Source organism: Mesocricetus auratus, unplaced genomic scaffold (assembly GCF_017639785.1).
Source record: "Mesocricetus auratus isolate SY011 unplaced genomic scaffold, BCM_Maur_2.0 Super-Scaffold_100025, whole genome shotgun sequence".
In the NCBI taxonomy this organism is placed as follows: domain Eukaryota; kingdom Metazoa; phylum Chordata; class Mammalia; order Rodentia; family Cricetidae; genus Mesocricetus; species Mesocricetus auratus.
The window spans coordinates 2,405,892-2,420,916 of record NW_024429206.1 but is presented as its reverse complement, the minus strand read 5'-3'; the positions used below and the strand labels follow the sequence as shown (position 1 = coordinate 2,420,916).

Below are 15,025 nucleotides of genomic sequence, written 5' to 3'. Positions count from 1 at the left end.
GTGGTGCAACGCGATAGCCTCAAGGCTTGCTGGGAGTTGTAGTTTGGGATGCGGAACGGGACTCGGCATCCTGGTTTCCCGCGGCTGATCCCGCCTCCTCGACTCGCTAAAGCCAATCAGCAAGGAGTCATTCTTGCTTCCTTTCCCTCGGCTCCCTAGACCCAGGCCAGACAGTCGGCCGTCCGGATGTGGGGCTGCCTAGCACGGGGTTTGCTTTGTGTGGGGGAGGTGCGACTGGCTGGGTTCCTAGGAAGGAGACTGCTGAGCAGCAACGCTGCCTCGGGGAAAAGCAATGCGGGCCAATGCTGGAACTGCGGCCGCGCAGGGGGTGTGGAGAGCGGGGATGGGTTTTTCTGCGAACACTGCCGCGCCTTGCAGCCTCCAGACCCGACTCGGGACTACTTCAGCCTCATGAATTGGTACGCGCGGCGCGGAGTGATGGGAGGGCGAGTCGATCTTGGGGAGCTCCAATGGCTGAGTTAGTTAAATTAGGCAGGAGTTACCCTGGCGCCTAAGACTTGGGTCCTCGCCGGCGGGACTGTAATTTTCAGTCAGCTGGGAGACGGAGGCAGGATGACCACGGTTCAAGGCCAGTTTAGGCAACTTACCGAGACTGATTGAAAACAAGCAAAGTAAGAACATGAGTTGGCATATAGGTCATTTGTATAATATAGTACCTGCTCAGATTTCAAGAATTTGCCTGAGAGGAAGAGGAAATAAAGTTACAGACTGCAAAGAAGCGTGGAGGCGGGGTGGGGGGGGTGGGGGGATAGAAGAGTGAACTTGAAGACGCCTGCAGTCTAAGCAATTGTGGAGCGGCGGCGGGAGGTTTAGGAATTCAGGACTAACCTCTGCTACAAAGGCTTTGTTTTTAAACAGCAACAACAAAAGGAAACAGGCGCAAATTTACAGAATAGGGAGGTTTGAGGGGCGGGACTCCTGGAAAGGGGAAGTTCAGAGGCTAAACTCTAGGGAAGAGAAAGGAGCAGAGTTTGTTTTTCACCTTGTAGTTATGCCTCTGCCTCCCCGGTGCGAGGATTAAAAAGCATCTGGACCAAGATGGGAGGATCACCAGTAGGAGCCCAACCACAAAAATAGGGAAGGTTCTCATCTCAAATAAATATTTTAAAGGAGAAAATAAAAATAAAACAAGCCAGCTGGGTTGGTGTATGCCTGTAAGCTCAGAGGAAGAAGCAGTATTACAGATTTGAGGGCAACCTGAGCTATACAGTGAGTTTGATGAGAGTCTGGGCTACGTGAGGCTAGGTGTCAAAAATCAAAAGCAATTAAAAATAAACAAACCGCCAGGGCACAAGCCTCTAACCCCAGCACTCGAAGCAGAGGCAGGTGGATCTCGGTGAGTTCCAGGCCAACCTGGTCTACAGATGAGAGTTCCAAGACAGCCAAGGCAACACAGAGAAACCCTGTCTTGAAAAAGAATAAAACAAGTGTGGTCACATATATATCTGGAATCCCAGTATTCAGGGATTAATAAGAAGAATCACAAGTTGGAGCCCAAAATAGGCTAAGCAATGAGATCCCTGTCTCAGGAAACCAAAATTTTAATTCATGCTCAAGATTTGAGGGAGAGAGGCCAAGAAATGTTTGGCATGGTTTGTTTCCCCTTTCCGTTTCTTCTGGAGATTGGTACGGAAGTGTGAGCAGAGCTAAACTAATAAAGATTACACTAAAGTAAACATGGAAGGGTCAGGTGTGGTTGCACACACCTGTGATCCCAGCCCAAAGCAAGAGGCTCCTACAGTCTGGGCTACACAGTCACCATCTGACTCGCCCCTACAACAACACTCCCCCCAAAAAAGGAAGAAGTAAAGTAAGTGCTTAATCCTCACTTTGGCTCAGTGATACAACACTTCCTTTGAATTAGCAAGGACCTGGGTTCAAATCCCAGTACTATACTTAATAAAAGGCTTAACATTAATGGCTCAGTATGGTAGTCTCTATAAGACCAACTACTCAGGGAGCTAAACAAGTATCAAAAATTTTCAACCCTGAGCAATTTAGCAACACTCAACCTTTTTTTTTAAAGCTAAGCTGGTAACTAGGCATTAATGGCTCAGTGTGGTAGTCTCTACCTATAATGAAAGTTAGGAAGCTAAAGAAGGACCAAAAATTTCATCCCTGGTAGTGGTGACACACACCTTTAATCCCAGCACTCAGGAGTCAGAGGCATCGGATCTCTTGAGTTCAAGACCAGCCTGGTCTACAAAGTAAGTTCCAGGACAACCAGGACTGTTACACAGAGAAACCCTGTCTTGAATACCATAAATTAAAAAAAAAAAAATTCAGCCCTGAGCAATTTAGCAACACTCAACTCAACCTTTTTACTTTTTTAATTAAGCAGATAAACTGGGTTTATTGTCATATGTCTTAATCCTAGCACTGGAGGGAAGAGGTGGAAAGATCCAGATTTGTAGGTCATTCTTGGCATATGCCAAATTTGAGGCCAACCTGGGGTACACAAGATCTTATCTCATACACACACTTTTTTCTTTTAATGGCCAAGGCTCTAGGCCTGGTGACCTGTAATCCCCAGTGATCAGGGGCACTAAAATAGGCTAATTGCAAGTCAACTTGGGTACCTTAGTTACAAAACTCTGTCTCAAAATAAAAAGTAGAAAGGGGAAAGGAAGGGAGTGGCTGGGTGCTGAAGCCCTTGCCCAGCATGTAGGAGACCCTAGATCCAGTCTTCAGCACAAAAAAGGAAAAAAATAGAAATCAAGGGACATACAGGTTAAGCAAGTGCTCTAAATTCTGGTACCCATTTTCATCAGTCACAGTGCTTACAATGGACTACATTAACCTTATCCCTTAATCTGTCAAGCTATTAATCTTCCAGTCACTTCAGGGTCTCTGCACTTACACGTCTGTCCCCTCATGTCCCTTTCTGATCTTTGGTCGTTAAGTAGTAGCGTAATTCAAGTCTCTCAAATGTCATTCCTACATTACTTATTCTGATCCTGTTCTATTTTCCTTCGTTACAACTACCACGTCTTAAAAAAATGACCTTTGTTTATGTGTTCATTACTATCTTCCCAAGAGCAGAATCAGACAGCAGTGAATCACACTCAGTACTGTTGCATGAGTAACATCTAGTTTCCTTCCAGCCACCGATCCTTCAGGGTCGACGTCATGAAGCTTCAGCACAGGTACCAGCAACTACAGCGTCTCGTCCACCCAGATTTCTTCAGCCAGAAGTCTCAGGTATTCACTGACTACCTCTAATATTCCCCATATGTGTGGAACTGGGTGGATGGCAATGTTGATCTGGGAAAGAGTTGGGCTACGAGCTCCACCCTGTGGCAGCCTGCAAGGCCCCAGAGATGTCATTTCCTCACAGTTTTTATCTGACTTCCCAGATAAAAGTGAAAACCCATCCGTTGAAAATACAAACTACTCATCCAACAGCAGTTGTAATTTTGCCCATGCCTCTTAAATCCCTGCCCATCACTGTACTATAAAAGTTTGTGAATCAGAGAGGACTGTCTCTTCTGGTAATAAAACTGTTTTTATCTCTATGAACAGACTGAAAAATACTTCTCAGAGAAGCATTCGACCCTGGTGAATGATGCCTATAAGACTCTTCAGGCTCCCCTGAGCAGGGGACTATACCTTGTAAGGTGATTTCCCAACCCATCTGTATGTGACTTTCTCTGTATGAGACCTGGCCTAGTCCAGGAAGCTTATGATAGTTAGTCTCAAAAAAATGTTATAGAAGAGAACAGAAAGAAAAAGATTCTATACAAGTATAATTTTTGTATTATTCTTTGTAAGTCTATTTTTGCTTGTTTTTGTTTCTTTCGAGACAGGATTTCACTGTACAGCTCAGGTTGGCTTCAGGTTACTAATTTTCTTGCTTCAACTCACCCACATCCAGCTCCTTTGTAATTTTTTTTTTCTTCAGAACTGGGCATCGAATCTAGTGCCTCATAATAACTAAGTTCTCTGCCACTGAGACTGATAATTACTGGGGGTTTGTTTGTGTGTGTGTGTGTGTTTTGTTTTGAGTTTTTTGTGGGGGGTGGGGACAGGGTGTAGTGTGCTAGGTTTTGAATCCACTGAAGCATATCCCGAACTGCCTTTTTACTTTTTGTTGTTGTTGTTGTTTTCTCTGTGTAACAGCCATGGCCATCCTGGAACTCACTTGGTAGACCAGGCTGGCCTTGAATTCACAAAGATCCATCTACCTCTGCCTCCCAAGTGCTGGGATTGAAGGCGTGTGTCACTGCCACCACCACCACCACTGGGCTGCCTTTTTACTTAAAACAGGGTCTCACTCAGCTGCCCAGACTGGACTTCACTTGTGACCTCCCTGCCTCAGCCTCCTAAGTAACTGGGGATGCAGCTGCACCACCAGGCCTGAATCCTTTTAGATATCTTAGCTTCTCCTGGTTGCATTATTTAACTTTTTTTTTTTTTTTTTTTTTTTTTTTTGGTTTTTCGAGACAGGGTTTCTCTGTGGCTTTGGAGGCTGTCCTGGAACTCGCTTGGTAGTCCAGGCTGGTCTCGAACTCACAGAGATCCGCCTGCCTCTGCCTCCCAAGTGCTGGGATTAAAGACATGCACCACCAACGCCCGGCGCATTGCTTAACTATTATCTATAAATTTGACGATGATAAGAGTACTTGGGGAGTTTTTTGCAAGAACATCTAGGCAATTTTAGAATTGAATAGAATGTGTGTAAACATAACATCTGTGTAGAAGTATGACTATCCAAAATCCGGCTGCAGGTGACCGAGGTCCTGTACCAGCATTCTTGGCTCAGTCCCTGCTTTCCTTATTCCTAGGCAAGCCCGATTATTCCAGGCTGGTCATGTGACTCGGGTGGTAGAGTGTTTATTCAGCATGCAGCTGGCTCTAGGCTCCCTCTCCAGCCAATATTCTTGTCTTCCTCCATTAGCATCAGTGAGAGCAGAACTTACTAACCCTGGTCTGTCTCATTTTCCTTGCTCTCCTCCCCCATAGCTAAAGCTCCAAGGAATAGAAATTCCTGAAGGGACCGATTATGGAACAGACGGTCAGTTCCTTGTGGAAATAATGGAAATCAATGAGAAACTTGCAGATGCCCAGAGTGAGGCTGCGTTGGAAGAGATAGAATCCACTGTCAGAGGTAATAGGTTCTTAAGAAAACCAGTAGAGTATAGGTCTATTTTTTTCACAGATTTGCCCAGATATGTGTGTGGAGGCTGACACAGAAATTGCAGGAAAGACCTGGGGCGGTAAGGTGTTTGTGTACATGTGTGCTTGCTGCACAACCATGAGGACTCAGTTCAGCTCCACAACTCCCACACGTAGTGTCTGGCTCCCACACAGGTGCTGTGGCATACGTACACGCTCGCACTCTCCTTGTCTCTCTTTTTTTTTTTTTTTTTTTTTTTTTTTTTTGGTTTTTCGAGACAGGGTTTCTCTGTGGCTTTGGAGGCTGTCCTGGAACTCGCTCTGTAGACCAGGCTGGCCTCGAACTCACAGAGATCCGCCTGCCTCTGCCTCCCAAGTGCTGGGATTAAAGGCGTGCGCCACCAACGCCCGGCTCTCCTTGTCTCTCTATCTCACTAAGTAAACGTACTTTTAAAAATAAAAAAAGGTGGCCAGGCAGTGGTGATGCACACCTTTGATCCCAGCACTCGGGAGGCAGAGGCAGGCGATCTCTGTGAGTTCAAGACCAGCCTGGACTACCAAGTGAGTTCCAGGACAGTCTCTAAAGCCACATCTCAAAAAACCAAAAAGAATAAGTGAAAAAGGTGAACGGTGCCTGCCTGAATAACAGCACAAATGACATCCGACCTTGACACACTTGCACACACACATACACGCACAAGCATGCATATACATACACACTGGTGCATATGCACCTGCAAATATACATTGCATACACTCACACAAATCTATACGGCAGGACAGCAGGCTGAAAAGTCAGGCTGGATTTTTATGTCAGTCTTGAATACGTTTCTTGTGGGTGCTTGGGATCTAAACCAGGGACTTACACCTGCTAAGTAAATGCTGGACCACTGAGCATACCCACCCTCTGTGTTAGAGGGTTTGCTTTGTTTTTCGTTCATTTATCTTCTGGATAGTCTTATGCCTCCTAGGTCAGCCTCAAACTCACTACCAAGCTTAGGATGACTTTAATTCTCTTGCCTCTACCTTTCAGTGCTGCAGTTATGGGTGTGTCACCCTGCTGGTCTGTGTTACAGTGTTCAGGCAGAAGTCCTTTCTCTGAATCCCTGTGTTTGCACATAATGACCTTACTTATTGAATGAGACCCTCTCCAAGTGTTGAGGGATATCATAGTCAGGGTTTCTACTGCTGTGCTAAATAAAGCACCATGGCCAAAAGCAATGTGGAGAGGGAAGGGCTTATGGTTTATTGAAATAGACTTATATGTCAGAGTGACGGTCCATCGCTGAGGGAGGTCAGGGCAGGAACCTGGAGGCAGGAACTGAAGCAGAAGCCATATAGAAATGCTGCTTACTGACTTGCTCCCCTGACTTGCTCAGCTTGCTTTCTCTTTCTTTCTTTTTCCTTTATTTATGTCCCCACTGTAGCCTCCCCTCCCTCATCTTCTCCCACTCCTTCTCTCCACCGCTCACCCCAATCCACCCTTCCTGTATTTGCTCAAAAAGGGGCAGGCCTCCCTTGAGCATCAGCAAAGTATGACATATCAATCTGCTGTAAGACTAAGCACCGCCAGGCAGTGGTGGCGCACGCCTTTAATCCCAGCACTTGGGAAGCAGAGGCAGGTGGAGTTTGTGACCAGCCTGGTCTACTGAGCGAGTTCCAGGACAGGCTCCAAAAAAATACAGAGAGACCCTGTCTCGAAAAAAAAAGAAAAGAAAAAACAGTGAAAACTTACTCAGCTATGCACTCACAGTCAGCACATTAAAAAAAAACAGATGTAGGGTGGGCTAGAAAGATGGCTGAGGGTAAGAGCACTGGCTGCTCTTCCAGAGGTCCTGAGTTTGATCCCAAAGAAGTCCATGGTCTTCTGATGTCCACATTCATACCATGGCATGCACATACCCCTCCTGACACACACACACAAATACACGTCAATGTAATTAAAAAAAAAGACCTAAATATGTCTCAACTTCATCTACCAATCTCTTTTCACTATGTGCAATAGATTCCTCTCACTTTTATCCAACCACAGTACCTTCAGACTCTGCTTATACCTAGAAGTCCATATAAAATATAGCTGCCCTGTCACTATGGGGTGGTCTTAAAGCCTAAATCACTGTTCCAAGCCTTGTCTAAACACATTTTTTTAAATATTTTATTTATTTATTGTGTATACAGTCTTCTGCCTGCATGCCAGCAGAGGGCACCAGATCTCATTCAAGGTGGTTGTGAGCCACCATGTGGTTGCCAGGAATTGAACTCAGGCCCTCTGGAAGAACAGTCAGTGCTCTTAGGTTTAAGAACAAACATTTCAACATAACTGCTGAGGCCCTGCATGTTCTGTCCTCTGCTTGTTTTACAGTCTCACTGTAGCCACGTTGGCGGTTTCCACTTCCACGCCAGGCCTTTGTGAGCATTGTTGATGCGGCGTGGAACTCTGGTCTTTTCATTCCGTTCATGTTAACTCCTCTCCCCGACCTGGGAGCAGTCATTATTCTTCACGAAGCCTCCTTTGTCCTCTCTGTCTCTGCCTTTGGCCACAGCAGACACTTCACTGCTGTCGGGAAGGTCAGCAGCATGGACACCCATACTGGGTTCTCTGCAGAAGTGTGACTGTGTCTGCTCTTTTGCTCCCGCGCAGAAGAGCACCTGAAGCATGACAGGGACTCAGTGAAATACCAGTGCTGAGCAACCTGTCAGATGAAGATAACCACAGCGTCAGGGCTGGGTGGTCCAGAGCAGACAGACAGGAGCTTGCAAGCAGAAGTGGCTACACTCCTCCAGAAGCTTCATGCATCATCTGGGCTAGAGTTGACTCACATAAAGCTCCAGAGCGAGGACCCGTCCCAACACCGCTGTTGATTTCTGTGTCTGGGCCTCAGTGTCTTCGTCTATAAAATGGACAGCATTAATTCATTATCTTAAGGATTAAGTTAAGTGAAACACTTCTAGCAGCATAGTAGATGCTGGGTTTAGATCAGTTCCTAAATTTCTTCCCCTGGGATTCAGTTCCTCACTCCCGCACTCACCAGCCGTGTGCCTAAGGGAGAATTCCATACCTGTCATTGCCTACCTTGGAGATACAATTTATTTGAAATGTTTTCGGAGATTATAAGTAAATATAGTTAAACCTGGAAGGCATACTTGTAAACCCCTCATTTGCTTGCTTGCTTGGTTGGTTTTTCCAGACAGGGTTTCCCTGTGTAGCACTGGCTGTCCTGGAACTCACTCTGTAGACCAGGCTGGCCTTGACCAGGGTGTGATTAGCAGAGTGTGCCACCGCCACCCAGCAAAATCATTCATTTTCTAATGAACCACAATAGGAAAATAAGGTAGTTGTACCTGCTTTGTATTTGGCGTTTTTTTCCCTTCGAAGCTACAGTGTGATAGAAATGGTTTCATTTTCCTGGATGGCTGTATCATTTGCAAGTGGTTGCCTAAAACTACTTGGTAACAAGTGTATACCACGATTGTAGGGTGTCAAAGTATGGAAGACTGAGATAGAGATGGTCACAGCACATCCCTGTTTCCTGTGTTAGTTATCATGATACCCTGGAATGAAAAGATTTCTTTTGACTCACAGTTTTAGAGGTTCAGTCCATGGTGTATTGGCCCAGTTTCTCCTGGAGCTGTGGCAGGAATGCAGAGTAGAGGAGGCAACGAGTATTAAGGCAGCTAGCCAAAACAGAGAAACAACAGAGCCTGGGTCCCAGGATTCCTTTCCAGGACATGCCTCTAAGTCCTAACCTGAAGCCCTGCCTCCTGAAGTATCCACCCCTTTCTATTAGCCAAATCGGTCACCAACCAAGCTTTTTAACATCCAGACTTTGGGGGGGAGGGACATCCAAACCATGGTGATCTGTCTCTTCTTTTTTTTTTTTTTTTTTTTTTTTTATGTTATTCCGTAGCCACTTTACAAGCCTTGGCAATTGCCTCCAGACCTTCCTTGGTTGAAGAGTAGAATTTACATAGAGCCTGTCGGTACTGCATTTAACAAGAGATGCTAGGCAGATGTGATGGCACATACCTATAATCTCAGCAGTCAAGAGAGAGGCAGGAGAATAGTGAGTTCAGGGCTAGCCTGGCCAGCACTGTGTCAAAAGAATGCAAGCAGCCTGACATTGGTGGCGCATGCCTTTAATCCCAGCACTGGAGAGGCAGAGGCAGGCGATCTCTGAGTTCCAGGACAGCCTCCAAGGCAGTACAGAGAAACCCTGTCTCTGAAAAAACAAAACACAAAAACAAAAACAAAAACCTGAACCCAAGTCCTGTAGAGCAGTGTTGTCTTCACATTGTAAGTCTACTTTTTTTTTCTTTTCTTCTTTGGGAGGTTGGGGAGCATTTCAAGACAGGGTTTCCCTGTGTTATATCTCTGGCTATCTTGGAACTTGTTTTGTAGACCAGACTGACCTCTAACTCACTGAATCTGTCTGGCTCTGCCTCCCGAGTGCTGGTTTTATGGGCATGCCCCACCACCATCGGGTTTATTGTAAGTTTATTTAAATGTAAAAATTAAAATAATTAAACAGCTGACCTGAACAAGGGGGAGCTCTTGGACTCCAGATTGATGGCTGTGTGGAAAGCATGGGACTGACCCAGACCCCCTGAATGGGGGGTGTCAGTGAGGAGGCCTAGGTAATCTATGGGGCCTTGGGTAGTATTTATCCCTGGCATACAAATAGACTTTGAGTGCCCATGCCACAATATGGGAGGCTCTCTCAGCCGGGACTCTTGAGATGACAGTTACTAGATCCACCATGGAATGCCTCACCCTCTTGGGGATGGGACTGGAGATTGGGTGGAGAACTGGGGGACCTGGTGGGGAGGGAGGGGGAAGAGGAGAGGAAGAAGGAGCTGGGATTGACATGTGAAACAAGATTGTTTCTAACCTAAATAAATAAATAAGTCATTGTGAGACAAATAAAAAATTAAAATAATTATTTTTCTCTTTCAGCTAAACAGAAAGAATTTACTGACAGTGTAAACAGAGCTTTTGAACAAGGTATTTCATTCCTTTTAAAAAGTTCTTATTACATTTATGTAGTGTGTGTATTTGTGTATGTGTGAGGGGTCAACTTTCAAGAGTCCTTTCTCTTCTACCGTCTGGTCTCCTGGAATCAAACTCCAGCTGTCAGGTTCAGCAGCAAATAAAGGCCTGTACCCACCAGGGCCATTTCACTGGGCTCTTTAATTTTTATTTATTCGCCAGGCATTGGTGGCGCATGCCTTTAATCCCAGCACTCGGGAGGCAGAGGCAGGCGGATCTCTGTGAGTTCAAGACCAGCCTGGACTACCAAGCGAGTTCCAGGACAGCCTCCAAAGCCACAGAGAAACCCTGTCTCAAAAAATCAAAAAAAAATTTTTTTACTTATTAATTTTAATTTTTTTCTTCACTAAAAAAAATTTTAGTGGGCTAGAGAAATGGCTCAGAAGTTAGGCGCTTAAACTTATTCCAGATGTTCTGAGTTCAATTCTCAGTAACTACATGGTAGCTCATAGCCATCTGTAATGAGATTTAATGCCCTCTTCTGGCCTGCAGGTGTACATGCAGACAGAATACTATATATATATATATAAAATAAATAAACCTTTTTTTTTTTCTTTTTCTTTTTTTTTTTTGAGACAGGGTTTCTCTGTATTGTTTTGGAGGCTGTCCTGAAACTTGCTTTGTAGACCAGGCTGACCTCAAACTCACAGAGATCCACCTGCCTCTGCCTCCCAAGTGCTGGGACTAAAGGCGTGCGCCACCAACGCCTGGCTGGGGTTGGGAATGTTTTTGTTATTGTTTGTTTTATTTTATGTGCATTGGTGTTTTGCCTGCGTGTATGTCTGTGTGAGGTTGACAGATCTTAGAGTTACAGACAGTTGTGAGCTGCCATGTGGATACTGGGAATTAAACTCCAATACTCTGGAACAGCAGTCAGTGCTGGGACTAAAGGTGTGCGCCACCACACTTGGCTGGATAGGCCCTGACAATAGTCTGGTTTGAGAGACCATCAAAAGTTCACTTCAGGGCTGGAGAGATGGCTCAGAGGTTAAGAACACTGGCTGCTCTTCCGGAGGTCCTGAGTTCCATTCCCAGCAACCACATAGTGGCTCACAACCATCTGTAATGAGATCTGGTGCCCTCTTCTGGCCTGCAGGCATACATGGAGGCAGAGAGTTGTATACATAATAAATAAATAAAATCTTTTTTAAAAAAAGTTCACTTCAGTGTAACTTTTTTTTTTTTTTTTTTTGGTTTTTCGAGACAGGGTTTCTCTGTGGCTTTGGAGGCTGTCCTGGAACTCACTTTGTAGACCAGGCTGGCCTCAAACTCGCAGAGATCCGCCTGCCTCTGCCTCCCAAGTGCTGGGATTAAAGGCATGCGCCACCAACACACGGCTCAGTGTCACTTAATATCCTCTAAGCCAGTGGTTCTCAACCTTCCTATGCTGCAACACTTTAGTACAGTTTCCCGTGTCGTTGTCCTTTTGATTTTTCTAGGCAGGTGTCTTGGAACTTGCTCTGTAGACCAGCAGTATGACGTCAAACTCTCAGAAATCCACCAGCTGGGATTAAAGACATACACTAACACCACCTGACCAGGAAATTATTTTCCTTGCTACTTCATAGCTAGAACTTGCTACTGTTATGAATCATAATGTAAATATCTGATATTTCCAATGATCTTAGGTGAACCCCTGTGAAAGGATCATTTGATTCCCAAAGGGGACACAGCTCACAGGTTGAGACCCACTAGTCTAAGCAACTTATTGGTAGATCTTCTGTTGTTTTGTTTTTTGTGGCTGTTTTGTTCTTTTAAACTCTTTTGCTCCTGCCACCCAGCTTCCAAATAATCACACACAGAGACTTATTCTTAGTTATGAATGCCCAGCCTTAGCTGGCTTATTTCTAGCCAGCTTTTCTTAAATTATCCCATCTATCTTTTGCCCCTGGACTTTTACCTTTCTGTATATCTTTCTTTACTTCTTACTCTGTGGCTTCCTGTGTAGCTGAGTGGCTGGCCCCTGGAATCCTTCTCTCCTTCTCTTTTGTGCTCTTCCATCTCCTCTTCCCAGATTTCTCCTGTTATTTATTCTGTCTGCCTGCCAGCCTTGCTATTGGCTGTTCGGCTCTTTATTAGACCAATCAGGTGTTTTAGACAGGTAAAGTAACAGAGTTAAACAAATACAACACAAAAGAATGGTGGTGCGCCGGGCGTTGGTGGCGCACGCCTTTAATCCCAGCACTCGGGAGGCAGAAGCAGGCGGATCTCTGTGAGTTCGAGACCAGCCTGGACTACCAAGCGAGTTCCAGGACAGCCTCCAAAGCCACAGAGAAACCCTGTCTCGAAAAACCAAAAAAATAAAGAAAGAAAGAAAGAAAGAAAGAAAGAAAGAAAGAAAGAAAGAAAGAAAGAAAGAATGGTGGTGCACACCTTTAACTCCAGCAACCAGGAGGCAGAGGCAGGCAGGTCTTATGGGTTCGAAGCCAGTCTGGTTTACAGAAAGAGTTCCAGGACAGGTTCCAAAGCAATACAGAGAAACCCATAACAGTCCTCCATATTTCCTATACACTAGTTTATCGCTTTCTATTAATTCTTTCCTTCAAGGCTGTCAGCTTGCTTCACTGGGTAGCAAATACCCTCATGCTGGAGGGATGGACACCTTACACTAAGACATGTTCCCAGCCCCTTATTTGTTTATTGTTTTTGTTTGTTTGTTTGTTTTTTGTTTTTGTTTTTGTTTTTTTTGGTTTTTCAAGACAGGGTTTCTCTGTGGCTTTGGAAGCTGTCCTGGAACTCTGTAGACCAGGCTGGCCTCGAACTCACAGAGATCCGCCTGCCTCTGCCTCCCGAGTGCTGGGATTAAAGGCGTGCGCCACCAACGCCCGTCTTGTTTATTGTTTTTAATATTTACTATTCCCAGGGTTGGTTACAAAAGACCTTCACAAAAAGGGAGAAGAGAGAGAGACAACTGGGCATTGGTGACTCACACCTTTAATCCCTGCACTTGGGAGGCAGAGGCAGGTGGATCTCTGTGAGTTCAAGGCCAGCCTGGTCTACAGAGAGAGTTCCAGGACAGCCTCCAAAACAATACACAGAAACCCTGTCTCGAAAATCCAAAAAAAAAAAAAAACAAAGACCTTCACTTTGGTTCACAATATACTGTGTTGTATTTGTCTAAAGTTGGGGTTTCTCAACCTTCCTGACATTCTAAGTGAAATATTTTTCCTGGGGGAGGCTAAGATCATTCTCAGGGCCCCTGGCTTTTACCTAGTAGGTCTTTCACTGCTACTTCCCTGGTTATGGCAGACAAAAATATCTCCAGACTTTGGCAAATGTTGCTATAGGGTACGCTCACCCTCAGGTGAAGCCATCAACCTTTGGGCCCTTTGATCTGCCTACCTGGGATGCCAGAGTTTGTTTTATTGTTGCCTGATGTGATTGTCTCTTGTTTATTTCAGGTGATTTTGAAAAAGCCAAGGAAATTCTAACAAAGATGAAATACTTTTCAAACATAGAAGAAAAGATCAAGTTAAGCAAGAATCCCCTCTAGTTGCTAATTTAAGGTTTGAAAAATAAACTTTCTATGTATTTCTTTTCTGGCTTCTGCTAATTGGAAATAGATACAAGGGCTATGGCATAGCTCAGGGAAGAGCACTTGCCTAACATATGGAAAGCTCTGGATTTGATCCCCATCACCACAGAAAGTAAGGGGAAAGAAGCAAAGAGAATGGACACGCTTTATCCATTTATATCATTTCAGTTCTGTTTATGGCTCAGATACTAATGGCTGGCAGAGGGCATAGTACCTGTCAACATGGGTGCTCGGTTATTCATCAGGTATGTGATCCAGTGTGCACCCAACCTTAGCCAGTGAATCAGGGTGAAGAGGAGACCTCTGATAGATCTGTACAGTCTATACTCTACCCTGTGACTCAGAGAGACGCCATCTTCAAGAGCTCAACTGTTGCAGGGCCGTGGTGGTGGTGGTGGTGGTGGTGGTGGTGGTGGTGGTGGTGGTGGTGGTGGTGGTGGTGGTGGTGGTGGTGGTGGCGGCGACGGTGGCGGCGACGGTGGCACACACCTTTCATCCCAGAACTTGGGAAGCAGAGGCAGGCAGATCTCTGTGAGTTCCAGGCCAACCTGGTCTACTGAGTGAGTATCAGGACAGCCTCCAAAGCTACAGAGAAACCCTGTCTCGAAAAACCAAAAAAAAAAAGTTCAATTGTTCCTGCTTGGAAAAGATCACCACAATTCAGCTTATTAGCTGTTGGCATTCCCTAGTATCCAGCAGTTCCTCCCAGCCAATTGCATGTAATTCTGCCATAACATGTGACTTCCACATCTAGGGAGACACTAAGAGTGTAGCGGTGGGGAGAGCTAAAGGGAGGGAAGAGGGGTCCATCTACATAACCGTGAAGGAGTCATCATCCATGCTAAGTGCTGGCCTTCCTGTGCACTGCTTCAGGGTCACCCATGATCTGTAAGTAACTCTAGTACATTCATTGGTTCCCCAGGGTGAACTTTGGTTTGGCTTAACAGACTGTAGAGGTTCTGTCGTAACTGCCAAGCCCTGCCATCATAGCACAAGCAGCCAGGTGGCCAGGGAGGAGTTCAGACTGTTACAGAGATGGTATTTATAAAACAGTAGGCAAAGGTTAGCAGTGGACTTTCTAGATCCTGCTTGACAGCCACAACTTCACTCTGCAGAACCAAGCCATTTATCAGGGTCCCATAGGGTTGTGGATACTGTTCCCCCAACTGGAAAGCCTTACCCAACAGAGATGATGGATTCTGCCTGTAACAACATAGATTGAGCCTCTGCCCTAGTATTCTCTGACATGCATTTAGACTGTACATATATATATATACATTTTGTATGTATGCACAGAGTGTGTGTGT

The 15,025-nt window shown here is 45.3% G+C and overlaps 1 protein-coding gene across 4 annotated transcripts; it reads left to right on the top strand.

Annotated features, from left to right (window-relative positions):
- Positions 1 to 136: 136 nt before the first annotated feature.
- Positions 137 to 13,718, top strand: Hscb (HscB mitochondrial iron-sulfur cluster cochaperone). 4 transcript variants are annotated; one of them, XR_005870996.1, is made up of 7 exons: positions 139 to 419; positions 3,126 to 3,222; positions 3,544 to 3,633; positions 4,984 to 5,128; positions 7,499 to 7,704; positions 10,091 to 10,138; positions 13,585 to 13,718. XR_005870996.1 is itself a non-coding variant. In XM_040731503.1 (6 exons), the coding sequence occupies exons 1-6, from the start codon at positions 187 to 189 to the stop codon at positions 13,674 to 13,676; spliced, it is 705 nt and encodes a 234-aa protein (XP_040587437.1). In that variant the 5' UTR covers positions 141 to 186; the 3' UTR covers positions 13,677 to 13,718. The 4 variants fall into 4 exon arrangements, 3 of the variants coding, with proteins under 3 accessions (XP_040587438.1, XP_040587439.1, XP_040587437.1); XM_040731503.1 differs by lacking the exon at positions 7,499 to 7,704 and having other exon boundaries at positions 141 to 419; XM_040731504.1 differs by lacking the exons at positions 4,984 to 5,128; positions 7,499 to 7,704 and having other exon boundaries at positions 137 to 419.
- Positions 13,719 to 15,025: the final 1,307 nt, after the last annotated feature.